At 43.5% G+C, this 27,312-nt stretch overlaps 1 protein-coding gene across 1 annotated transcript in view; it reads left to right on the forward strand.

The window, feature by feature from the left end:
* Positions 1-265: 265 nt before the first annotated feature.
* Positions 266-27,312, forward strand: part of Prkaa1 (protein kinase AMP-activated catalytic subunit alpha 1) — a 37,558-nt gene continuing 10,511 nt past the window's right edge. Inside the window, 5 exon segments of the mRNA NM_019142.4 lie at positions 266-392; positions 16,013-16,154; positions 17,998-18,091; positions 21,971-22,115; positions 23,139-23,226. Coding sequence (NP_062015.2) covers positions 266-392; positions 16,013-16,154; positions 17,998-18,091; positions 21,971-22,115; positions 23,139-23,226 — 596 coding nt within the window.

The raw sequence follows: 27,312 nt of genomic DNA on the forward strand, positions 1-27,312 counted from the left end.
AGGCCCTCCCGCGCGCAGGTGGGCAGGCGCGCGCAGAGGGATGCGGGGCGCCGAGGCGAGTACCGGCGCCGCTCCCGCCGCCCCGCCGCCTAGCCCGCCAGGGGGAGCGAGTGCGCTCGGCGGCCGGCTGCGGGGACTGCGGGGCCTGCGCGGGCGGCGGCCGGCGACTGCGCCCCACCGCGGCGCACCCGCGTCCCCACCCCCTCGGCGCCCGCCCGCCCCCGGCGCGGCCCTGCCCGCCCCCTCCGCCCCCTCCCGCGGCGCCATGCGCAGACTCAGTTCCTGGAGAAAGATGGCGACGGCCGAGAAGCAGAAGCACGACGGGCGGGTGAAGATCGGCCACTACATCCTGGGGGACACGCTGGGCGTCGGCACCTTCGGGAAAGTGAAGGGTGAGGACGCCCGGGCCAGCGCGGACCCCGCGAACGGCGGGCGACCGCGCCTTTTCGCACTCCGCATCCTTCCCCGCGCCCGCCTTCCGGGTGTCTGGGCTCCGTATTCCCGATCCCGGCGGCGCTGGGAGCGGAGCCCGAGGCCACCGCGGGCTGCAGAGCTATGGGGTCCGTCGCGGTGGGGTGGGGGCGGTCGCCATGGCGACGGCGCGGCGCCCGAGGGGCGGGGATGGCTCTGGGTGCAACTTTCCCAGGCGAGGGAGTTGGACACTGCGCGCGCGGGGGAGCCCGGCGCGGACGAGAGGGTCTCTTCTTCGGATCCCCTGTGCGCCCTCGGCGCAGAGCCAGCCCATCGCGCCCTGGCGGTCCTTGGAGTTGTCGCTGCCTTGCTTTTAGGAGGTTGTCGACTTATGTGCTTCTTCATTTTCCTGAATCGAAATGTGTTCTTCCAAAAGTAAGGTAGCTGTGAAGATATCTTTCAGAAATAATAATGCCCTTGTAAGGACTATTGATCTCCATCAGGACTTTTGATGGCTATGCATGCGAACTGGCGCTGTGTTTCCTATGCGTGGTTTACAGTTGGATGCAGACTCTGCTTTAAGTGTTTTCGTTTTCAGAAGTTTTGCGGTTTCTGAGAGCCGTACCTGGTAGGTAGGGCTTATGTTAGCCCAGATGGTATTTATTAGCTTATAGGTACAGTTTCCATTCATTCTCAAATATATTTATATTTTAGTAATTCAGAGCCCATGTTTTGAACTTTTTGTTTGTTTTGGTAGAATCCCCTGCCTTAGCAAAAGCACAAGTATTGTCTTCAAACTTGTAGTCTAGCCCACCGTCTGTGACAAGGACATTTCTGATTACAACCTTTGTGAGTGGACTTTTTTTTCCCCTTTAAAATATTTAAGCCTGCTATTAAGTATTTAGAGGACGGAAGTTTGGAGCTGATAAGAAATAATTCATGCATTGGTTTTGGAGAAATAATAGACTAAGACCTGCACATACTGAGCTCTTAGTAGATATTTGATTGAAATGAAGTTTGTCAAATTACACAGCAAGCTATCTGAGCTTCGTTCTCCCAGGAGGAGCAGAAGACCCCTTCCTTCTCTTTCCCAGTCCTAGAACTGAAAGATGCTGTGTAACTCTTAGCAGAGCAAATGCATAAATCTTCCTAAGGAAAATCAGTAAGCTAGACAGTGTGAATGAGGAGGGGGAGTACAGTCTAGGGCAGGAGCACTGATCACGGTAAGCCAGTGAAATGTTTGTGAACACTTTGAAGTTTCAGCTTTGTCTCTTTTTATGTATGTATGTATGTATGTATGTATGCATGCATGCATGCATGCATACGTGCATTCGAGAGACTGTTACAATGCTGTCCAGGCTGGCTTTGAACTTGTCATTCTTCCTGCCTCAGCTTCTCTTCCAGTGTTTTGTTTAGCTTTAACTAGGCATGTTCCTTGTTTGCCATCATAGTGCTTTTTAGTTGACACGTGCTGGTAAGAAAAGCTTATTAAGGCTCTGATTGAAATGATAAGGCAGGCTTGGACTCAGAAGGCTCCTTCCGAAGGTCCTGCTTGGAATGTGGCGTCCGGTCTGCCATTTCTTTGACATGGACGAGAGTGGATCAAGCAGAAAGGAAAGGAAGAGGAGATTGTTTTCAGTTCTGGGCCTTGACCTGTGAAGTAGCAGTGACTCGAATCTCCCTCCCAGTGACTCTGCTTTTCCCTAACCTTCACCGCTCCACCCACCCACACAGTCTTCTCTTGAAATACTATACTGTCAGTCATAAACCTCCTCAAACACAGAGGGCCAGTGTGAGTCAGAGGTTATATTCATGGTTATAATTAAACTTGTCCTTGAACCTGTTAGTTGATGTGGGTCTAAATATTCAGTCATTTCATTTAAAACTGTTAAACGGGATGCTTTTTTTTTTGACATTAGTAATAGAAACCATGATTTTTGCTATGATCCTCTCTTTACTAAGGAATGGCTGGACTGCCATATGTCATTTTATTGCATCAGAAAGGGGTTAGCATGACTGCCTTAGTTAGGGTTTTACTGCTCTGAAGAGACACCATGACCAAGGCAACTCTTATAAGGACAACATTTAATTGGGGCTGGCTTACCGGTTCAGAGGTTCAGTCCCTTTTCATTAAGGTGGGAACATGGCGGCAGGCAATGTGCAGGAGGAGCTGAGGGTTCTACATCTTCATCTGAAGGCTGCTAGCAGAATACTGGCTTCCAGGTAGTTAGGATAAGGGTCCTAAAGCCCACACCCACAGTGACACACCTACTCCAACAGGGCCACATTTTCTATTAGTGCCACTCCCTGGGCCAAGCATATACAAACCATCTTAATGACCATAGGATGACCCAGGTTTGGATGTGTATGTGTGTTGGGGAGGGAGGGGCATTTTCCTTTTTTTAGTCTCTGGCTACAGTGCACAGTTATGTGTATGCTTGCTCTTCCTATTGCGACACTATGAAGGAGGACTATTAGGTAGGAGAGGAAGCAGAAGGCAGGAAAGTGCAGAAAGGGGGTAAAAATAACCACGGTGTCTGGTCATATTGGAAATTTTTTAAAATTAGTTTTATTTTATGTGCATTGGTATTTGCCAGCATGTGTGTCTGTGTGAAGGTGTCAGATCCCCTGGAACTAGAGTCACAGACAGTTGTGAGCTGCCATTTGGGTGCTGGGAGTTGAACTCAGGACCTCTGGAAGAACAGCCAGTGCTCTTAACCACGGAGCCACCTCTCCAACCTCCCCCATCTCTAAGAATTTTTAGAGATAATTGCATCAGTCATAAATTCTATGTATGTATGTATGTATGTATGTATGTATGTATGTAGGATCGATCTATCTTTTTTTTTCTTTCTTTTTTTTTTTTTTTTTTTTTTTTTTTTTTGAGACAGAGTTTTTTCTTGGTAGCCCTGCTCCTGGAACTCACTCTGTAGACCAGGCTACACTTACACTCAAAGATCTATCTGCCTCTGCCTGGCTCGAAAGGTGTGTGCCACCACCACCCTAGCCTTAAATTCTAATTGAGAAAATGTACTTATTTTTTGAAAATTTTATTGAAAAAATATTTTTCAATTATTATGTATGTTGGTAAATTTAACATAAGAGAATTTAACAGAAATGTGATACTTATAGATGGATAAATCACCCATATGATATTTAGTGCTTCCGGGGGATATACGTGTGTTTGGTTTTCTTTTTTTTTTTTTTTATTTCTTTTTATTTTTTTAAGATAGTGTCTCATTTAGCCAGATTGTTCTCAAACTTGCTGTGTAACTGAGAACAGCTTTGGGCTTCGGATCCTTCTGTTTCTACCACCCTGGTGCTGGGACTACCAGCCTACGTGCTAACATGCCTGGTTTTATATAGCGTTAAGGATTGAACCCAGGGCTTCATTCTGCTAAGCCAAATGCTCTACCAACTGAGCCACATCCCCAGTCTTAGAAATTTAATTTTGGGGCTAAGTTGATAGTGGTTGTCTTGTTATGAAATAAACAGTAATGAAAATAATTGGGTTACTTAATGATAGCATTTGGAGGGGAAAGTTTAAGCAGAAAACTAAGGGTTGGGATAATGCTTGAATTATTTCTGAGGTATCCTTTTCTGTGTTTATTAAGGTGTTAGTCTCTCCCCCTTGTTGTCTCCCATCCCCCATAAACAGTTACAGAAGCATGGACTAAGAGAGTCCTGCTTCCGTGCGAATAGTACAGTGAAATTGTGACTTCATGAAGCAAATGAGTCACTTCTACATATAACATGTTAGTTGGTGAGCATTTCTACTTTAAGCCATTATTTCAGGCAAATAGATAATTTTCTCTCCCTCTGGAAGAGTATCTAGTGCTCCTAATCACTGAGCCATCCCTCCAGCTTGTCATAGTCGTTTTTAAGTACCTAAATTTTATGAAAAGTATGAGGTATTACGGTAGTTTTATAGATTTATGCATACATAATAGAAATATGTTAGTGTGTGGGAGAGGGACACTGTAATGAGAGTTAGTTGTCACCTCTGAGGAGAGATGCTCTGGGAGGAATCATCTAAGACTTCACATATGTCTGTAATGTGTTGCTTAAGTGGTTGGTATTGAGTATTTTTGTTTGGTTTAAAAAAAGCAACTTTGCCTTTTAATTTAGTGTGTGTGTGTGTGTGTGTGTGTGTGTGTGTGTGTGTGTGTGTCTGTCTGTCTGTCTGTCTGTCTTGTGTAGATCTTAGAGCAGAACTTGCTGCTGGAGATGGTTTTCTTTGCTTCTACCCTGTGGGTCCTGAGGTGTGAACTCAGGAAACCAGGTTTGGAGTCTGCTGCCTTACAGAGCAGCCTGGTGTTTTCTCACTGGCCCTTGTATGTTTTGGTATGCCTAAAAGAAATCCTTTAAGCTCCCATCTCAATAGGATTAAGCTATTTCCTTACACTTTTATTAGTGGAATTTTCTTCTAATTTTAGAAAGGAGACGGAAATGGCTCGGCAGCCAGAATGCTTTCAGGGGATATTTCCATCTCTGTGGCATCTCTAGCCTGTTAAAATCCTTTGTTTAAAAATAGGATCTTGTTGCACTCTGTATATGGTTAGATCATTTGTTGACAATGTTTTGTCGTTAAACAGAGGCCAAGGTAGAGAGAACAGTGAGTTTCTAGTTAGCTCATCTTTAGTTGAGTAACCTGCTGCTTTTTGGAGGTGGACCTTGTAGATGTGGTTAAAGCGGGTGTTGCAATTTGCTTAAAAGCAACATTTTAGCACTGTTGAAAACATAGTAACAGTCTGAAAAATACCACTTAAGCTTTGATAAAGGGCAGGGCCCTTAGGGAATATATACTCTTGGCAAAGTCCTTTTATTACATTCACTGATTGATGGGAACAGCAATTCTGGGGAGCAGCAATTACTTTGACTCCGCCTAAGTTTGCTCAATAGAGAATCTTTAGCCCAGTTTTGAGAAAAACAGTTTCTGATTCTGACATGATGCCATTCCCTCCCCTCTTCTCACTGCATATGGTTGGTAGGAAAGAGTGGATAGGTTAAAAGACTTAACAGTCAGAAGAGCTGTAGAACTTGATCAGAATAGCTATCTGTACCTTGACAAATTACAGACCCTGAGAGTTCCCGATTTCTTCATCCTTAAAATCACAGACTTTGAAGACATTTCTTGAGGCCTGGGATACTATGTTTTAAAAGTGTTACACTGTTGAAATGTTAATGTTGCCAATCATGTTCAAAGCAAACATTTCTGTGTTCCTACAGGTTAACATTGGCAACATTGTAACACTGTAGCTTTAAATGACTGAGTTAACTGGGAAGAAGGAAGGTGGGAAGGATGGGTAAATGGAAGGAGCTAATATCTAGACGTTGTTTGTTTGATTTTTGAAACAGGGTTCCTCTGTGGTGTAGGCCTGGCTGTCCAGGAATTCTCTGCAGACAAAGGTAGCCTTGAACTCTGCCTCTGAGTGCTGAGATTAAAGGCATGAACCAGCTGAGATAAGGCCTATGCTGAAAGAGAAAATATTTTATGATCATCAAGGTTGAGACATTGTTTTATTACCTCTATCTGTCTGTCTGTCTATCTGTCTCTGTGTATGTTAGTGCACCTTTTGTGGGGGAGGCAGGATCTCTCATCTTAAGTCAGAGCTCACACCTTTGGCTTGTGTAGCTAACCAGCTTGCTCTAGGGGATCAGAGCCAGTCAAAACAAGTGTAGGAGGACCTACTCCTCACTTGGCTAACTAGTGTGCGAGTTGAGGTCTAGCAAATGCCATCCCATTAGTCTAGTTTTGTTCTCTCTGATAAACCATGAAGGGGTAAAATGAGAACAAACCAGAGGGAAAATGCTGCAGTTCTTTCCAGGGGGGTCAATGCTCACACCCAGATCAAATGCCTTAGTGGCTGGGATGGGGAAGTAGGAGTGGCTTAGTTACTGTCTAGTCTCTTTCAGAGACGCCAAGACCAAGGCAGTTAATAAAGGAAATATTTTATTGAGTTTGAGACTCAGGTGAGAGGATGATTCACGACCATGGTGGTGGAGAACATGGCAGCAGGCAGGCAGGGCACTGGAGCAATAGCTGAGAGCTTATATTTGATTATAAGCAAGAGGTAAGGAGGCAGGGACAGAGATAAGACAGATAGACAGACAGACACGCTGGGCCTGTTATGGGTTTTTGAAACCTTAAAGCCCAACCCAGTGACACACCTTCACCAACATAGCCATATCTATTAATCCTTCCGAAACCATCCACCAAGAACCAAACATTCAAACTATCACAAAGAAATACTGTTTTTGTTTTTTTAAAAATAAACTATAGGGTGTCTCAGAGCCTTGTTAGTCTGTAGAAGGGAGAATGCATATCTTTTCCTGGGTTTGAGAAGTCTCTGTGGAGGCTCTAGTCCTCCACGTATTGTATGCATATATTGTACATAAAAAAAGCAATATACTGTATACTTGAACAATGTGACTCAAGAAACTCAGTTCCAGTACTTTTAGCTGTATGACTTTTTCCAGCCAATAGGAAGTACTTAGAGCATCAGAAAAGGGGCTGTGGAAGGTGACTCCTGATAGGCTGTGAAGGATGCCAATTAACCTCAAAAGCAAAACACCACAGGATCATCCACTTCCATAGGAAATCCTGTGGGTGAAACAGCTCCCTGAGAAGAATCATATGCAGGCGCCTTGTATGTCTTTACTTAAGAGGAACATTTGCATCCCTGTCCTCATGAATGCTATATTTTTGAAAACTTGGAAGTATATAATCCAGCGTAGAAAGCCTTTTTAATCTGACTGTTGTTATTAATGCGATTTTTAAAACTTATTATTTTTTAAGGTATGTTTGTGTATGTGTTTGTATATATGCATCTGACTGAAGGTGCCCATAACGGTCAAAGGTATTGGACTGATCCTGCTGAAGCTGGAGTAACAGATGGCTGTATGCCTCCTGTTGTCAGTGGTCCTATGGAGGAGCAGTCTGTGCTCTGAACTGCTGAGCCATCTCTGTAACTATCCCCCTTGCGTCCTATAGCTTGGTTTGGCCTTGGCCTCCCAGTTCTTTTGGCTCCTCCTCCAGAACGCTGGCTTTTTCAGTCAATAAGCCTATCATCACCTTGCTAGGGCTACAGCGGCAGCACTAAAGATTGGTGGCTTAAAACAAGAGAAAGTTCTCTTACAATCTGAAGGTCAGAGGAGTGAAAACTGGGGTCCGTAGGGCTGTGCTCCTTTTAATAGTCAGTGGCATATGTGTCCCTTACCTCTTAGTTTCTGATTATTCCTGGTTTTGCCTGGCTTGTAGCATAACTCCACTCTCTGCTTGCTGCTGCTGCTGCTGCTGTTGTTGCTGCTGCCGCTGCCGCCGCCACCGCCACCGCCACCGTATGGCTAGTCAACTGTTTCTGTGCTCCTCGTAAGAGAGCAAGCCCTTAGATGATTATGCTCACCCTGAATCTACCATCATACCATTTTGAGACCCTTTACTAATTCTATTTTTAAAATTTTTTTATTTTTATGTATATGTGTACACTGTCCCTGTCTTCAGACACACCAGAAGAGGGCCTCGGATCCCATTACAGATGGTTGTGAGATTTGAACTCAGGAACTCTGGAGGAGCAGTCAGTGCTCTTAACCACTGAGCCCTCTCTCCAGCCCTTACTAATTCTACTTTTTTTTTTTTTTTTTTTGGTTCTTTTTTTCGGAGCTGGGGACCGAACCCAGGGCCTTGCGCTTCCTAGGTAAGCACTCTATCACTGAGCTAAATCCCCAGCCCCACTAATTCTACTTTTAAAGAACTGTTTATAAGTGAGATATGTTCTGAGGTTTCAGATTGACATGGATTTCAGCTCGCCAGACTCTCTGTACTGTTTCATGTTTTATTATTTATTTGTGGACACAGGCATCAGTGTCGAGCATTTTCCTATATTGCTCTCTGTTGTTCAGGGTCCCCACTGAACCTGAAGCTAAGTCACTCTTGGGGCTAGGCTGACTGGCATCCTGGGATCTGCCTGCCTCCACCCTCTGGATGCTGAGATGACAGTGGGAGCTGAGGCTTTGAATTCAGGTTCTCTCACTTCCTTATCAGGAAGGTCTCTCTCACCTTTTAAGTTGTATGGTTTTTCAAAGGATTCTTGAAAGGATTTAGTTAATTTATTGTGTTGACTTTTTGGGAGGGGTGTTAGGGGGAAGGGCTTTCTATACAGATCTGGATGCCTTGGAGCTTATTCTGTAAAGGTCAAATTGTCCTTGAACTCATAGAGATCAACTGCCTTTAATCTCAAATTCTGGGATTAAAATTGTGTGCCTTCATGCCCCTTTTCTAAATTTTAGGATAACTTTTTTAAAAATACATTTAAGATTATCATTATTTAATGCTAATTTTTAAAATTTATTCTTTTCTCATACATTATATCCCACTGTACTTTCCCTTCTTTCTTCCCAGTCCCTCCTCTCCTCCTTACCTCCCGTCTTCCCCAGATGTCCTCTCCCCCATCAGGTTTCCCTTCAGAAAGGGCCGGTCATCCAGGGATGTCAACCAAACGTTATATCATCATGTTGCAAAGGCATACCTTGAGGGTAACTTTTAAGTTGATTTGAGAGAATGTATTAACCAAATGTCTCTATAATATGTCTTAAGATTTTTAAGCTTAAAAAGCTAGAATAAAAAGAATTGAAATTGAAAAAAACTAGAATAAAAATTTGAAATTGATCGGTGGGTTTTTAGTAGATCAGGCTTATGTTCTAATATAGGAAAATGATCAAATGAAAGAGTAAAATTTTAGAGTGATTTTCTTTTTTTAATTATGGAAAAATTCAATCTCTTGTTTTCAAATTTTCACCATAAAGCATGAGAAGATATTTCTGATATGTTCAACTTTCATATGTTTTAGTAGAAGGATGTATACATATACGTTATGCTATACAAGTTCTGCTTTGATTTATCTTGTTTTAAAGGTTAATTTTATTATTATCACCATTATTTGAGTTAGGATTTCATTCTGTTCAGGAGGCCTTGAACTCAGAGATCCACCTGCCCCTGCCTTCTGGGTCGTGGGACTGAAGGTGGGCATTACAGACCTGGTTATTTTATTATTTTTAATTCATGTACATGTGTGTGGGTCTGTGTATGCCTGTACTTGTGAGCGCTGGTGTCTGCAGAGGCCTCAAGTCTTGGGTCTCTCTGGAGCTGGAGCTACTGGGAGTCGTGAAGCAGTCCAGTGTAGGCGCTAGGAAAAAGCTGTTGTGGGTGCTGGGTACTGAACTCAGATCTTTTGCAGAAGCATTCTGAGTTCCTAACTCCTGAGTGATCTCTCCAGCTCCCAGAGTGTTTATAAAAATATATCATTACAGTCTGACAAGAGGGCTCAGTGGGTACCAACCCTTACTGTGCAGTGCAAGCTCATTGATCCTGAATTCCGTCCCTGGAGCCTGCCTGTGTGTTGTGGCACAAGGGTCCCCACACGCACACCCGGGTACCATGCATACAGTAATAATACACAAAATAAAGAATTTTAGAATGTCTAAAGAATGTTCTCACGTTTCCTCTCCTGGAAGGAGCATCAAGTTTTTAACCCAGTCTGAGTTGAGCTTTTGGCTGTGCCACTCACCAGCCATGTCCTTGTGGATAAGTTGTGTCTTTGTGTGCCTCAGTGCCCTGTAGAAGGTTGTTCAGAATGCCAGTCTTCCAAGGTTGCTGAGAGTCAGAGCATGTTTGTGTGCAAAGTGGATGTGCCATTGACTTAAGAGGTTTATGGCTTCATTGTATTACACAATACAAATCAGCTAGACTCATATTATAGCAAACAGTATTTGTTTAAGAAGAACTCGCATGATTTAAACTATAGTCAAATGGCTGTGCTGTGAAACACAGAAGTGGACCTTTCCCAACTGTGGCCATAGGAACGTTTTTGACAATTTTAGATGGAAAGCAGCCCCGTTGTAAAGGACTTGCTGCCATGTGTATGAGTGACCTGTTGAATATTAACTGTCGAGGAAATGGGCTGAACTTTGGAATCCAGAAGTTGTAGGTTTGGTGTTTGGAGTGGTGGGTTGGGATGGTGGGATTTATGCTGAGGAGAGGGTGATGTCCAAGGCTCTTGATAAGGGCAGGCTATTGAATACAAGTGAAGAGAAGGCACTGTTTGAAGAGTTAAGATCCAAAATGGCTATCCTGGCATCCAAATGGGTAGTTCAGGGCTGATTAAATAGGGATGAAGGATTGACTGGTTTGGGAATAATGGAAACTTATCCCTCAGTACCAATAGCTACATTGTCTGGTCACTTACTATGTGCTGGCAGGGTAGAAAATCTTTTACAAACACTGTTTCATGTATCCTATGGCTACTCTTTTTTTTTTTAAGATTTATTTATTTATTATATATAAGTACACTGTAGCTGTCTTCAGATACATCAGAAGAGGGCATCAGATCTCTTTACAGATGGTTGTGAGCCACCATGTGGTTGCTGGGAATTGAACTCATGACCTCTGAAAGAGCAGTCAGGTGCTCTTAACCGCTGAGCCATGTCTCCAGCCCTCCTATGGCTACTCTTATAGAGCAGGAGATTGTATTTACAGAGGGTTTTAAACTTGCAAGTCTGAAGTCTGCTAAGTACCTTCCGAGGGGGAACAACACCTGGGACACACTGCCTTCTGGGTTGGAAGGTATCTGGGTGTTCAGTCTGCTCCTGTGAAAGGCTGGATCTGCCAGTGCCTAGTATTGATGTCCTCTCCTTGGGCTGTCTCCCTCCCTCCCTCCCTCCCTCCCTCCCTCCCTCCCTCCCTTCCTTCCTTTTCTCCTTTCTTTATTTCTTTAAACTGAAAAAGAGTTTAAAACAATACAATTTGAAAGACAGTAGCTATAGGATCCCCTTCTTATTCTTTTCTGTAGCCAGCACTGTGGAAGCCTGTGTAACTTTATTCTCCATGTTGATAGGAAGGAACTTTTCTCATAGTCTTCCTACAAGAGTGCTGTATTGGAACAATACAATGGATGAATTAGTCATTAGGAGATACAGTCTTTTGTTCTTACATAATAAGCTGTAGTAAACGGAAACACATTTATGCATGTTTTCAGTTTACTTTCTAGTTCAATTTGGAGACCTGGTATTTTTCTTTTTAAGTGTGATGTCACCTTTAACTCAAGACTTTTTTTTTTTTTTTTTTTTGGTTCCCTAAAGTGTTCCATTGGTTCTTTCTGCCAGCCCCCTCACAAACAGCAACGAAAGGAATTACTATGTTAATTTTCTGTTAAGCAAACAGGAAAACCAATCATATCACTCTTTCTTTGTTGCTTCCTGACTGTTTAGTTCTGTGTGCTGGGAGGTTTGAATGACTTGCTGACTTGCTCTATGATTGCTAATTAGCTTCCTTCCACCCCCAGTTAACTGTCCTTAGTTTTTGTTTGAACACAGTTGAACTTAATGTGATTTTTTTGTTTTTTGGCATTTAAATCAGTAGACCCACCCTCCATTTTTATTGATATATGTGTGCAGGGACATATGGAATGGAGAGGACAACTTTGTGCGTGCTGCAGAAGCCTTTCTCCCTGCCCACGTATGTGAGAACAGGGGTTGAGCAAGGGTCCTCGTGCTTGGAGGCCTCAGGAGGCAGCGGTTTGCCCATGGAAGGCTCTCTGGAGTTTTCAAAGTGAGAACTTACATCTAAGCGCTCCTAACTATTTGTAGTTTGGTCAAATATTCAAGTATGAGAACGAACTGTGGTGAGCTTGATTGGTCGTTGGCCTCATTCATTTTGCCTTTTTAACCGAGGAACTTCTAGTGTTTGCAGGCAAAATACTGAAATACTCCTTGCTTGATTCCTCTCCCGTGGCACCCTTTATTGTTAAATTCTCAGTTTTTAGTATCCTACCATGAAATATGCCATATTACTGCCGAGTAGCACTGACTTTTAAGTGATGTGAACTATTCCGTTGTAGAATTTTTTTTAAGACTTATTTTATTTATATGAATACACTGTAGCTGTCTCCAGACACACCAGAAGAGGGCATCAGATCTCATTACAGATGGCTGTGAGCCACCATGTGGTTGCTGGGAATTGAACTCAGGATCCCTGGAAGAGCAGTCAGTGCTCTTAACCTCTGAGCCATCTCTCCAGCCCATGTTGTAGAATTTTTATTGTACCCTTTGTATTTGTGTATTCTTAAAAAAATAGTGTATGTTTGTGGGTATGTATGTATATGGGTGTGCACATGGGTATGTGTGTATGGATGTGTGCATGTATATGTGTGTATATGGGTGTGCACATGGGTATGTGTGTATGGATGTGTGCATGTATATGTGTGTATATGGGTGTGCACACCATGTTGTGTTGGTGCAGATCAGAGGACAACTTTGAAGAGTTGGTTTTTTTTTTTTTCCTTCCACTTTGTGGTCCCAGGAATTAAACTTAGGTCATCAGGCTGAGTCTAGCTAGATTTTTTTTTTTTTTTTTTTTTTTTTTTTTTTTTTTTGAGAAAGAGTCTTACCTAAACCAGTTGGCCTTAAACTCATGGTAATCCTCCTGTCTCAGACTTCTAAGTGTTGAAGTCTTATGTATCCCAGGCTGACCTTGAACTGACTATACATTGGAGGATGACTCAGAACTTGTAATCCTCCTGCCTCTACCTTCTGTGGGCTGGTGCTTCAGGGGTGCACCATCACACTCAGTTACACAGTACCGGGGTTCAAACCCAGTGCTTTGGTCTGTGTTGTGCAAATACTTTACCAACTGAGCTACACCTGCAACTCTGCTTTGTTACTTTGAGACAGGGTCTTGCCCTGTAGCCCAGAGTAGCCTCAAATCCTTGGCAGTCTTCTTGCCTCAGCCCCTAGTGCGAGAATTACAGGTGTCTGCCAACACTCTGGTTGCTTTCCCTATTTATTAGTTTGTTTATCCACTTTACATCCTACCACAGCATTGCCTTCTTCTCTCAGCCCCGCTTCCCTTCACCTCAGAGAAGGGGGAAGTCCCTCCTGGGGAACCAACCGACCCTGGCACCTCTCATTGCTGCAGGACTAGGCACATCCTCTTCCACTGAGGCCAGACAAGGCAGCCTACTTAGGGGAACAGGATCCCCAGTCAGGATAAGCTCCTGCCCCAGTTTTGGGGGGACCTGCTTGAAGACCAAGTGGCAGCAGCCCTAGGTTGATTCGTGGTTCAGTCTCTGGGGTCCCCCATGGTCCAGGTTAGTTGACTCTGCTGGTTTTCTTGTGGAGTCCCTGTGCCCTCTGATTTCCTCAGTTCTTCCCACTTCGAAAGCTCTGTCTAACGTTTGGCTGTGGGTCTCTGCATCTGTTTCTGCCAGATGCTGGGTGGAGCCTCTCAGAGGACAGTTATGCTAGGCTCCTGTCTGTGAATCCAGGCTGACAGATACAAGCATAGCCTGGAGCTCCAAGGTAGTTGAAGGAGGAAGGCAGGCCAGCAAAGTGTCTAGCCTGGGTCAGCTTAGACTCACTGTGTAGATCAGGCTAGCCTGCCTCTGTCTCTGAGTTGCTGAGATTAAAGATGTCCACCTAGTTTTTTGAGATAGGGCTTCTCACGGGCCTGGAACTCATGGACTAGGTTAGATTGGCTGGTTTTATATATTAAATGCTAAGTACGTAATCTCAAATGAGTCAAAGAGAATGTTCAGAGCCTCCTACCCTTCTTCCTTACTTGATGAAATAAATCATACCTGCAGTTCTGGACAAACCTCAAGTGTTTTTGAAAAACATTTATTAATGTGTGTGTATATGTGTGTGTATGTAGGGGCATGTGTGCCACAGTGTGCTTGTGAGAGGATGGCCTTAGGGAGTAATTTCTCTTCTTCCACTGTATGGACCCCATACTTTGAAAGGTATAGGATTATCTCTGTTCTCTCAAAATAACCACGTTGCCTCCTTTATATGTTGTGCCTACATCTGCTGCTGTCCTGACCAGTACATCTGTCACTTTTGGGAGGTTTCTTAATTTTCCTCCTGCATTAGATTCCTGCTTTTTTAGGGTGGTGGGGTAGGGTGGGGTGGGCTCTTTTGGTGTTAGAGTCTATGTCACCAAGGCTGGTCTTGAGCTACCATTGTATCTAAACTGACCTGAAGCTCCCTGTCCTCCCTCACATGCTGGCAATCCAGGCATGCAGTACCACAGCTGGCTTTGTTTGCTGTAGACAGTGTTGAGGCAGTGTCCCTGTCCCATGCTGCAGCCCTCGATGGCCTGGAGTTAGCTAGCAGCAGTGTTCCCAAGACCAGGAAAAGAAGTCTGAGCTGGCACGCTCAGACGTGAAGCCTCTCTGTTGGTGCTCTGGTGTCCGTTCTGATTTTGATAGGCTCTGTGTTTTCCCATAGGTCCCTGAGAAAGGGCACACAGATACTAGACTTTTGGAGCCTTTGCCTCAGTGGTAGTATCTGAATTCTTCTGTGCCCATCAACTGTCTGGGTGGTCATGGGCAAGATGGAATCCCTTTAAACATGATTTATTTATTACTATGTTGCATGGGTGTTTTGTCTCTCTTTCTATATATCTGTGCACTATGCATGTACTTAGTGTCCAAAAAGGCTAGAGGAGGTTCTCGTCTCCCCTGGAACTGGTTACAGATGACCAAAGGCCACCATGTGAGTGCCAGGAATCTAACCTGGGCCCTCTCGAAGTGCAGCTGATACCACTGAGCCGTCTCTTTAGCCTAAAATCACTTATTTTTAAATTTGCTGTTTGAAAATGGAAACTGCGTCCCATTGATCCAAAACTGAAAGCAGACCAAAACAACAGCAGCCAATCACAGGGGCTGTTAATGATAAGGAATCATGTGGGTGTCATAGGGAGTTCATTTACGTAGTCTTGTGCATGTGTGTGTTCCGTGCGACCCGTCAGGCCTGAGGACATGGCCTGCTTTACCATTCTCTGCCTTGTTTCCCCGAGATGAGATCTCGTACTGAATCTAGGTAGTGAGCCAGTAAGCACAGTAGTCCCCATCTCTGCCCGCCTGCCCTCTCTCTCCCAGCGTTGGGCACATAGGATGGCTCGTGCTAGGTTCTTTTCCTTTTTGTTTTCAAAGCGTGGGCTGTGGGGATTTGAATGTTGGGCTTCCTGCTTGTGTAGCTCTTACTCTGTGAACCATCATCTCCTTTGGCCCTGCAGGGCACCTATTCTATGTCATGGCTTTTCCTTGATTTTCTTGTAAAAAATAGCCCAGGCTTCCCCTTAGTTCTCAGTCCCCTGCCTCTGCTTCTGACTATTGCAGGCATAAGACACCATGTCTGGATCCTTACCATAGGATTTCAGTGGTGGCATAATACTTTCTCTGTGTGTGAACACCTATAGAAAGTTTCCAAACAAAAGCTAGTTTGAACTTATGTGTACAGAAGTTTAAACATTAATAGTAAGTTAAAAGGGTTTGAATACCTGAAGGCATACAGGAAGAACAAAGACATTTTTCTTTCTCTCTCTTATAATAACTGTTCCAAATTCCCTTTTCCCCAAATCTACTTCTAGTGAGCAGTTCCCTGCCTGTGTCTCCTCCTGACTTAAGGCTAAACTTTCAAGGGTAAAATTGGGGAGGGGGGCAGCAAATGTGCTCCAGTATTTTGAGTGTTAGCTTACTATTATAACACACAGAGGATATTATCAGTCAGAACTGGTACTAACATTTTAAAATTATTCCTTCTGTAGTGGGCAAGCACGAGTTGACTGGACATAAAGTTGCTGTGAAGATACTCAACCGGCAGAAGATTCGAAGCCTGGACGTGGTCGGGAAAATCCGCAGAGAGATCCAGAACCTGAAGCTTTTCAGGCACCCTCATATAATCAAACTGTAAGCCTGGCTCGTTAACCTGGTCCTGCTACCGCTCAGCCCTTTAGTTAACCAGCACAGCTCGTTAGCCTGGTCCTGCCTCCGCTCAGCCCTTTAGTTCACCTGCCTGACCTGGCAAACAGACAGGGGCCTGGCCTTCTTCCTGTTTCCAAGGCTGGAGGTTTCGTCCTGCTCCCATATTTGACCCCGGTTCACAACAGTTACAGAGCCCGCCCTCCTGTTTTAACAAGGTTCATATCTCCCCTATTCCTGTTCTTCCTGTTGTCTGGAAAGAGGCCCTTCTGACAGTACTCTGGGCTACCGTGTTTTCTTTTTCTTTTTTCTTTTTCTAAAGATTTATTTATTATGTATACAGAGTTCCACCTGCATGTGTGCCTGTAGGCCAGAAGGGGGCGTCAGATCTCATTACAGACGGTTATGAACCACCATGTGGTTGCTGGGAACTGAACTCAGGACCTCTGGAAGGGCAGACAGTGCCCTTAACCTCTGAGACATCTCTCCAGCCCTGTGCTACTGTTTTTATGGACAGTACCAACTGTTGGGTTTCTAATAAAAGTTTCTGTACCAGGTGCCAGGCCCTGTTTGGGCTCCAGTACCACCTGGAAAGGAAAAAAAAGAAAGGCAAAAAATTCTTGAGCTACAAATTTCAATTCTTTTTTACTTGCTGGGAATTAGGCTCACGAGAGACTGTACACTAGCAATGCTTTTCCCCCTACCCTGCTTGTACTTGACCATACTCACACCAGACGTTGAGGACTCCAGTTTCTCAGAAGGATAGTAATCCTAACGGTTGTTTGGAGGAAGCCCCAGTTAGGCTTATTTCTTACCTCCTGTGTTATCATGTAGGCTATAATTTAAACCTGCTGGGACCTCTCTATTGAACCAGCTGGTTCAAAAATTGTTTCGCTTTTATCTCTCATTTATTGAAATGTTTTGATATATCATACCTAGTGATGGCCCCTAACTGTACACTCCTTGCTTGAGACCCATTCTCTGAACTCTAGGCCCCATGCCTGCTCCTTACTCATTGGGCTGTCCATGGGGTCTCTCAAAGAACCCCGTCAGGTCTCATCTCCCCACCATCTCCTCAGCTCTGCTTGCCACACCATCCCAGTCAATTGTCACTAAACCCCGGGGGAGTAGGGGCATCGTTAATAATCCTGTTTATCCCTTGCCCCTCCGTCTCTTCCACCAGAATGTGTCTCTGACCTTTGCTCCTTTATCACCATCACACTGGCCTGAAGTACCACACGTCTCACTGGCTTCTTCTGAGCGTCCACTCTGCGCTCCATGCCACCACTGCTTACGCTTTGACTATGCAGATGGCGTGACTGCTAGCCTAAGAACGCTCTTGGCTTTCCATACTCCTGTAAATAAAAAACGAAGGTTTCTTCCCAGCCTGTGGGGTTCTGCGTCTTTGGTCTCTAACGACTGGCTTCACATCCTGTTTCTCTCCAGCTTCTTTTGCTCTTCCTTACCACGAGTGCACCGGGCAGGCTCCCAGCTGGGCCCTGGCCCCTGCTCTCCCTTCCCTCTGCCCATTCCACCTTCTTCTTCCCAGGAAAGGTGGTCCGCTCCTTCCTTCCTTCGGGCTCCGTTCTGGTGTACTCTGTATAGAAGAAGGGGTTGCTTTCTTTGCTTCATCGCATGCTCTGCCACTTACTATCTGTCTGTCTGTCTGCTGGCACCAGGTTCAAGTCCATAACAAAACCAGGAGATTGGCTTTGCTCCCCACAGACTTGTAGCAGCCAGCACAGCGCCTGGTGTATTACATGCTTAGTCAATCTTCACTGAATGGTGAACACACGTTTTAACGTTAGTAGATCATGTTTTCTCTCGCCAGGTACCAGGTCATCAGTACACCGTCTGATATTTTCATGGTCATGGAATATGTCTCAGGAGGAGAGCTATTTGATTATATCTGTAAAAATGGAAGGGTAAGCAGTTCTTGTTTAATCCTGTACATATTTTGGTAACTCCTCAGTAACCCTTATCGCACTAAAACGTCAGTGAGCAGTTTCCAGAGGTTTGTTTAGTAAGCAGCTCCCTTAGCATGGATTTGTGCAGACTCACAGGGAAAGGATCTCAAAGATGGTCCCTGAGCCCATTTACATAGACGTGGATATCAAGCCCACCTGTTAAGTATTTCTTCAAGGTCACATGACTCATCAGTCCCACACAGAGTTCAAGTAAGTCCCTAAAACTCACAAATCCTTAGATTTATGTTTCTGGCTATATAAACTTTTTTTTTTTTTTTTTGAGACAGGTTACACTATGCCACTGCGGCTGCCATGTAGATCAGGCTGGCCTCCAATGAATGCGTAGAGATCTCCCTGCCTCTGCCTCCCGACTGCTGGGATTAAAGGTGTTCCTGGCCTGTGCACACTCTTTTTTTTTTTTTTTTAAAGATTTATTTATTTACTATATATAAGTACACTGTTGCTATCTTCAGACACACCAGAAGAGGGCTTCAGATCTCATTACAGATGGTTGTGAGCCACCATGTGGTTGCTGGGATTTGAACTTAGGACCTCTGGAAGTGTTCTTAACCTCTGAGCCATCTCTCCGTCCCTGTGCACACTCTTAATATGTTTTCCTAAGTGTTCCTTACGCCATAACTCATTGAGTATTTAAAAGATGTAGGCCTTGTTGTTCAACCCTGGTCACATTTAGGTTGCATTATGTTTTGGTCTGTGAACTCTGATGTACCTGGAGTAGTAAGAAATAGGGATTCTGAAGGAGCTAGAAATTAGACCTAAAGAGTTTAGTGTTTAAAGGAACCTTGGAGACATTGAAGTTATAAATACAAATCCTGAGCACTGTCTCCGCCCACCCTGACTCCCAGGTTATCTGACGGGCATAGGCCCTTCTAAAAGACCCACATCTGGCAGAGGAAAGAGCTCCCCTCGATTTCAGTCTAAGTTATTTGCATTGTTCATTCTTTCATATTATGTAGTGTGTCTCTTTAATCAGATCAGACTCATTGAGCACGTTAATCTTTATTTTTCAATGTGGTTAATTTCTGTTTAGTTTTCCCTTTCCCATTCTCCCAGGCCCCATTCCTATGCATGGAAGGAATTCTTCCTGAATTAGTCAGTACCTGCCTCTCTCTCTTTTTCCCCTCCTGTTTGTCATTTCTAGTCATTTGCTATGCATTGTGGAGGTGGATTTAGTGTTACCTTTTGAATGCTGAATTTTGAGCTGTCACGTTTATATTTCAGACTTCTGCCATATTTTCTGAAATTCTCTTTGGATAGCTGCTGTTTGGCTTCACAGACATAGCCTTAATTTCTTGAGACGACATTTTGGTTTTAAATGTCTTTTGGTTCCTGCACTGCTCCGTTTTCCGTGCTTCTGCTCACCTCACTCTTTCTTCTGCTCATTTTACCCCCCCCCCCCCCATGACTCACTCTTCCTGGTGATTCTTAGCTGTCCACTTAAATTTCAGAACAAAGTTCCAAATGTCAAGCTCATGTATGTGTGCCATTTATGGTTTTCCCAATTTGGTAGGGTAAATTCTTTGCTAACGAGAACAGGGATTTTTCTTCTTTGTTTAACTTAGCGTCTGCGTTTTCCTATTTTCTTGAAGGTATTGGTTTAGCTGTTGGAACTGAGTTGGGAGGTGGGGTCAGGTCTCTTCTGTTCGTGTGCGCAGTCTACATCTTCCTTACAGTGCCCTATTCCTGCCACGGAGGCCTTGAGGCCGACCTGGCTTTGCCTCGCCTTTGTAGCCAGAGGTCTCACTCCCCATTGGTGAGGAATCCAAAGCTTCCTGCAGAGGCCTGCTGGCTTGTTTCTGGCCCGCCCCTTACTCTGCCTCAAAGAGTTGAGGCCCTCCTACTTCCTCAGCTTTCCCAGGGATCCACGTGCAGATGAGTTTATTTTCCTCTAGGACTTGGTTTTGCTTTTCTGTTTTTGCTGAGTTTTCATCTGCTGTCCACACACTCCTCTTGATGGCTGCTGTCTCTCTCTCCATCCTTTTGTTTTATGGGCCCTGTGTGCTGCTGACAGCACCCTAGTGCTGTTTCCGGGAGTGACACAAGAGAGTCAGTGTGTACTGCTTGTCAGCTGGGAGTATGCTTTGCCTTGGCCCATCTTCCTTCAGTCCCTGCCATTCTTTATTTTAGTAAAGAAAATTCTCTCCACCTTTGCAGCCCCTCTGTTACTTCTTATCGTTGGTTAAATTTTCTCTTCCTCTTGCATAGTTAAAAAAATAAACACCTATAGAGCAAATAAAGGTGTGAGATTGCCAAAGTATCGATGTACTTTTCTTCAGGAAGGGCATGTGAGACTTCAGTGTAAGGGGCTGCTACCCTTCAGCAGCAGGTTTCACTTTGTACTCAGAGCACTGACTGCTTTCTCCTGTCCCCACATTATCCATCATCAAGGTGGAGCATTCCGGATCTAGAATGTTCACTCATGACCTACCGGAGGAGCGCATGGGAGAGTCCTTGCTTATGGAATCCGTAGTTTACCTGTTAAATACTCTGTCCTGGAGCATGTGTAAAGCCGTGCCACTTATCCCTTGTTGAGCAAACATCAGAAAATACAGAGATTTGAAGATTATTTTTAAAAGATTATGCTTAAAAATTTTAATTGTAGTATAAGCTTTTTATACCCCCCTTCCCCCCATTCAGTAAACAGGCAAAATGTAAATGTGCTTTTGTTTAAATGAAAGCATCTTGGGCCTAGAGAGATGGCTCAGAGAGTCTGCTGTTTTTTTGTTTTTTTGTTTTTTCCCCAGAGGGCTGGGTTCCTGGCACCCATGTTAGGGGGGCTCACAAATGCCTCCAACTCCAGGTCCAGAGGATCCAGTGTCCTCAGCATTCTTGCCTTTGTGGGAACCTGCATGCATATGCGCACACACGCGCACGCTCGCACACACAAACACACACACACACACACACACACACACACACACGCACACAAAACTTAAAAAATAGCTTAAATTTCAGAGCACAGGCCATCATTGCGTTGTGGTTCAATTACAGTACTTACTGTCACTTGTTTACAGTCTGTAGCTGTCCCCCATACTAGCGTCACTTTCTGTATCCTCTTTTTCTTTCCCTTCTCACTGATTAGATTGGCTCTTTGACAGCTTCACCCATGTATTCCTCGCCCTCTCTTTACTCTCCCTCCCTGTCCCCTCTTGTCTCCCACTCCTGCCTTCCCTCCTTACAGATCCCTCTTTACCTGCATCACTTTGTTCTGCTCTGTGGCCCACTGAGGTTGACAAAGAGCCTCTGCTTGACCGTGGGTTTGGATCTCCCCATTGGAGCACTTTCTGTATTACTTTGTGACTTTCTCCCCACTTGTTAGGCTGATGGGTTTTTTTGTTTGTTTGTTTGTTTTGTTTTTGTTTTTTTTGCTTTTGGGAGGGGCTTATTTTTGTCTGCAGGAATAAGACCTTCCTTTTATTCATTTCTGTATTGGGAATGTCTCACCTGTATAGCATATCAAATGTGCTCAATAAATATTTATTGAAGGAGGGAAGGATTAAACATCACTAATTGGAAAACACGCCCAGATTCAGGTAGCAGTTGAAAGTACTAGAATAGCCCATGAGCTACAGAAGAAGATGGGTTTCTCAGTGTACTTTATACACATAGGGTTAGAAAGCTGAGTCGCTGGTTGATCCTTTGAGCCCTTGCTGTTTAGTGTAGTGTTGTGTGCCTTACTTGTCCATTTCAAAAGTACCTCCTGGGTGGAGTTCGCCTGGAAGTTTCCATGCTTTGACAGGTTGTAGGCTGGAGAATTATAAGTGAGAATGTTTCCAGTGAGAGGCACAGCTTAGAGTGCTTTTCTGCTTTTCCTAGTTGGACGAAAAGGAGAGTCGACGTCTGTTCCAGCAGATCCTTTCTGGTGTGGACTATTGTCACAGGCATATGGTGGTCCACAGAGATTTGAAACCTGAAAACGTCCTGCTTGATGCACACATGAATGCAAAGATAGCCGACTTCGGTAAGGACGGTTGTAACCTATTTAATGAGTATAAATAACAGTCTTCTGATAGTGTTTATGGGATAGACCAGAAACCCACTCTGCAAATGAGCATTCAAAAGGGAGAACAGTAAGGTATGCACTTAATCTTATGTCTTCAAAGCTGGTCATAAAGAGATTTAATTATTTTGTGTGTGCACGCTCTCGCACACACGCACACACACACACACACACACATGTCAGAGGATAGCTTTTGGGGGATGTTTCTGTTCTTCCACCACGTGGGTCTTAGGGTTGAATTCAGGTTGCTGAGCCTACTTGCCAGCCATGGAATTCAGTGTTGTGGTCATAAATATTTCAACCTGTAAACATTAGAGAGATCACTTGAGAAGAAGTGACTGTTATTTGTCAAGAAGGTGGCAACTTAATTTCTAATATATTCTTTTTGGTCAAGTATGGTGAAAATGGGAAGCGGGATGGAATTACTGAGATAAAATTGAAATCTAGAAAGATGAATTCTATGAGGAAATTATTTTTAAAAAATTTAACATTTAAATGCTGTAAAGTTGGTTTTCAGATGTGGCAGCACATGCCTTTAGTCTAAGAATCCCAGAGATGGAGGCCGGTAGACATCTTTATGTTCATCTGAGTGTATTTTGCCTAACAATGTCTGTATTAAAATGTAAACATTTCAAGGTTATGCTAGTACTCAAAACCACCACTAGTTTGGTACCTACACATTAAACTGTAGATATTGAAATATGTTGTACATTTTTTTATAAGGTCAGACTATTTCGGAAATAAAGACTGATCACGTTAAAGTTTTTTTTTTTTTTTTTTTCCGGAGCTGGGGACTGAACCCAGGGCCTTGAGCTTGCTAGGCAAGCGCTCTACCACTGAGCTAAATCCCCAACCCCTTGTTTTGTTTTTTTAACAGAAAAATGATGGCTGATCTTGTTAATACAAATTTAGGTGTATTGTTTAATGGACTTACTTTCTTTCTGTTCTTGGGAAATCTTGAGTGGCCATGTTTTGTCATTTCAGGTCTTTCAAACATGATGTCAGATGGTGAATTTTTAAGAACGAGCTGTGGCTCGCCCAATTATGCTGCACCAGAAGTAATTTCAGGAAGGTAGTGTTTGACATTATGCTACTTGTGATGCATTTGTGCTTATTTCTCTCAGCTTTTGATAGTCTGTAGGGTCATCTGGAGTACCAATGAGGATGTAAAAGAAACTTTTATGTACCTGCATTAACTGTCATCTCTACTGCTTCCTGCCTCAGTCGGCTAACCTAGGCCCAGTCCTGGAAGCTTCTAGCCTCAGCTTCTGAGACTTACTGCTGAAAAAGCTCACCCCTTCCTTGTTCCTTCTGATCTATGGCTAGTTTCAGCTCAGCCGTTCTGACTCAAACTCCTTTCCACAATAACTGATTCAACCTGGCTTCTCTGGGCTTCTCGTGAATTGCTCTGTATGACCTCAAACTAGCTCTGTCCATCTGTTCTAATCTTCTGGTTCCTTCTCAGGCTCTGGCTCGTTCTCCTCTGTACCCTGTCTCTGTTTGGCTGTCCTGGTAAAATGGCCTCCTCTCTCTGCACTGCCCTTAAGTACTTCCTCTCCCTCCTTGTGAGAGTTTGGCATATCTTATTTTGTCAGTTCTTTCTCTGATTTGTTATTTTGTCTGCCACTTAATTAGAAGTTACTTTTAAACACGGGTGCTTCCTTCCATAAACTAACTTTGCCTTCGTTGTTTGGGATTAAAGGTGTGTACTAAGGGCATGCCTGAATTCCAAGCACAGGAAGTAAAGGTGTGCGCTGAGGCTGGGCCATGCCACAGCTGGAAGCAGCTTATTTTCAGGAAAGAACACAATCTTGGGGTTCACAGTGTGATAAAATACCTTGCAACAGAAAGAAGGGAACGCATTTTCGTACTTGCAGATTGTCTGTTTTAAGAATAATACACAAGGAGCTGGAGCGATGGCTTGATGGTTAAGAGTACTTGCTGCTCTTCTGGAGGACTGGGGTTTGAGACCCAGCAATAACATTTGAGTGACTCACAGTTGTCTGTAACTTTACCTTCAGGAGACCCAACACTCTTGGTTTCTACAAGCAATTGCATACATGGGTGTGTGCATACATACCCCAATGCACACGCACATGCACATGTACACAAATAATATAATAATAATAATAATAATAATAATAATAATAATAATAATAATATAATAACAATAGAGATAGAAAAAACAGGGGTATAAACTAACAAATCCATATATAGAGAGGGGAATGTTGGTTTGTAAGTTATGTTAAAGTAGTTAGAATTTAAAGCTAATCAGTTGTAAAGTAGATAGGTAACTCATTGAAAACCTGACTATTGAAATACTCTCGATAAATGGTGTTCTTAGACAAAAAATCATCTCCTCTATCACAAATGAGTATAATTCATTATTTCTACTTTTTATTAATTTAACCTGAAATTTTAATGAAATTTTTTATGTGTTTTTGATCTTTATTTTATTAAAGTAAAATGTAAAGCTTAACTAAAATAAGTAGATTTTTGTTATTTTGTCTTTTTTTTTTTTTATCCTCTGGAGCTGAGGACTGAACCCAGGGCCTTGCGCTTGCTAGGCAAGCGCTCTACCACTGAGCTAAATCCCCAACCCCTAAGTGAATTTTTAAATTATTGACTTACATCTACTTTGCATGGTTCAATTAATGTACAAGTTAATACTCAAAGGAATGAGTATTTAAGTGACATTTGATCTTAAGAACTTCAAGTCTCTGAAGAAAAAAAACCAAATTAGATCTCAGAAGATGATAAGATCTCCCATGGTCATGGATTGGCAGGATTAACATAGTAAAAATGGCCATCTTGCCTAAAGCAATCTAAAGATTCAATGCAATCCCCATCAAAATTCCAAATCAATTCTTCATAGAGTTAGGAAGAGCAATTTGCAAATTCATTTGGAATACCAAAAATCCTAGGATATCGAAAACTCTTCTTAACAATAAAAGAACTTCTGAGGAAGTCACCATCCCTGATCTCAAGCAGTATTACAGAGCAATAGTGATAAAAAACTGTACTGTATTGGTACAGAGTCAGGCAGGTAGATCAATGGAATAGAATTAAAGACCCATAAATGAACCCACACACCTATGGCCACTTGATATGAGGGGAAGAGCCTGGAACACATGGGCACAGGGAATTTCCTGAACAGAACACCAATGGCTCATGCTCAAAGATCAAGAATCAACAAATGGGTCCTTATAAAATTGCAAAGCTTTTGTAAGGAAGAAGACACTGTCAATAGGACAAACCAGCAACCAAAAAGATCTTTACTAATCCTACATCCAATAGAGGCCTCATATCCAAGATATACAAAGAACTCAAGAAGATAGACTCCAGAGAGACAACCCTATTAAAAATGGGGTACAGAACTAATCAAAGAATTCTCAATTGAGGAATACTGAATGGCTGAGAGGCTTCTAAAGAAATGTTCAACATCCTTAGTCATTAGCGAAATGTAAACCAAAACAACACTGAGATTCCACCTCACACCAGTCAGAATGGCTAAGATCAAAAACTCAGTGACGACAGCAGATGCTGAGGAGGATGTGGAAAAAGAGGAACACTCCTCCATTGTTGTGATACAACCACTTTAGAAATCAGTCTCGCAGTTCCTCAGAAAATTGGACATTGAACTACCTGAGGATCCAGCTATACCTCTCTTGGGCATATACCCAAAAGATGCTCCAACATATAACAAAGATACATGCTCCACTATGTTCATAGCAGCCTTATTTATAATAGCCAGAAGCTGGAAAGAACCCGGATGCCTTTCAACAGAGGAAGGATTACAATAATGTGGTACATCTACACAATGGAGTACTACTTAGCTATCAAAAACAATGACTTCATGAAATTCATAAGCAAATGGATAAGATTAGAAAATATCATCCTGAGTGAGGTAATCCAGTCACAAAAGACCATACATGGTATGCACTCACTGATGAGTGGATATTAGCCCAAAAGCTCGGATTACCCAAGATACAATTCACAGACCACATGAAGTTCAAGAAGAAGAAGAAGAAGAAGAAGAAGAGGAGGAGGAGGAGGAGGAGGAGGAGGAGGAGGAGGAGGAGGAGGAGGAGGAGAAGAAGAAGAAGAAGAAGAAGAAGAAGAAGAAGAAGAAGAAGAAGAAGAAGAAGAAGAAGAAGAAGAAGAAGAAGAAGAAGAAGAAGAAGACCAAAGCACGGATGCTTTAGTCCTTAGAAGGGGGAACAAAATACTCAAGGGAGGAAATATGAGACAAAGTGTAGAGCAGAGACTGAAGGAAAGGCCATGCAGATACTGCCCCACCTGGGCATTCATCCCATATACGTACACCAAATCCAGACACTATTGTGTATGCCAAGAAGTGCTTGCTGACAGGAGCATGGTGTAGCTGTCTCCTGAGAGACTGCCAGAGTCTGACAAGTATACAGAGGTGAATGCTAGCAGCCAACCATTGAACTGAGAGTGGGGTCCGCAATGGAGGAGTTAGAGAAAGGACTGAAGGAGCTGAAGGGATTTGCAACCCCAGCAGAAGTACAATAATATCAACCAACCAGAGCTCCCAGAGCCCCCAGGGACTAAACCACCTACCAAAGAGTACTCATGGAGTGACCCATGGCTCTAACCGCATATGTGACAGAAAATGGCCTTGTCGAGCATCAATGGGATGAGAGACTCTTGGTCATCTCCAATGTAGGGAATGTCAGGGCTGGGAGGCAGGAGTGGGTGGGTGGGTGGGGGAGCACCCTCATAGAAGCAGGGCAAGGGAGGATGGGAGAGGGGGTTTGCCGAGGGGAAACCAGGAAAGGGGATAACATTTGAAATGTAAATAAATAAAATATCCAATAAAAAAATGTAACGTGCTGGGTATTGCTTGCTGGTAATTCTAGACCTTGAGAGGCTGAGGTCACTCTGCTATCTCTCAAGACACCATCTCAAAAAACCAAACCAAGCCAAACCAAACCACACAGAAAGCAGAACAGTTACAAGTGTAACAATGTGTAGTGTCATCACAAATAGATGGCATTCATGTGGTGGCTTCATGTTTTTGTTTTTTTTTTCCCCATCTTTATTAACTTGGGTATTTCTTATTTACATTTTGATTGTTATTCCCTTTCCTGGTTTCCGGGCTAACATCTCCCTAACCCTTTCCCCTCCCCTTCTC

This window comes from Rattus norvegicus, chromosome 2 (genome assembly GCF_021556685.1).
Source record: "Rattus norvegicus strain SHRSP/BbbUtx chromosome 2, alternate assembly SHRSP_T2T, whole genome shotgun sequence".
In the NCBI taxonomy this organism is placed as follows: domain Eukaryota; kingdom Metazoa; phylum Chordata; class Mammalia; order Rodentia; family Muridae; genus Rattus; species Rattus norvegicus.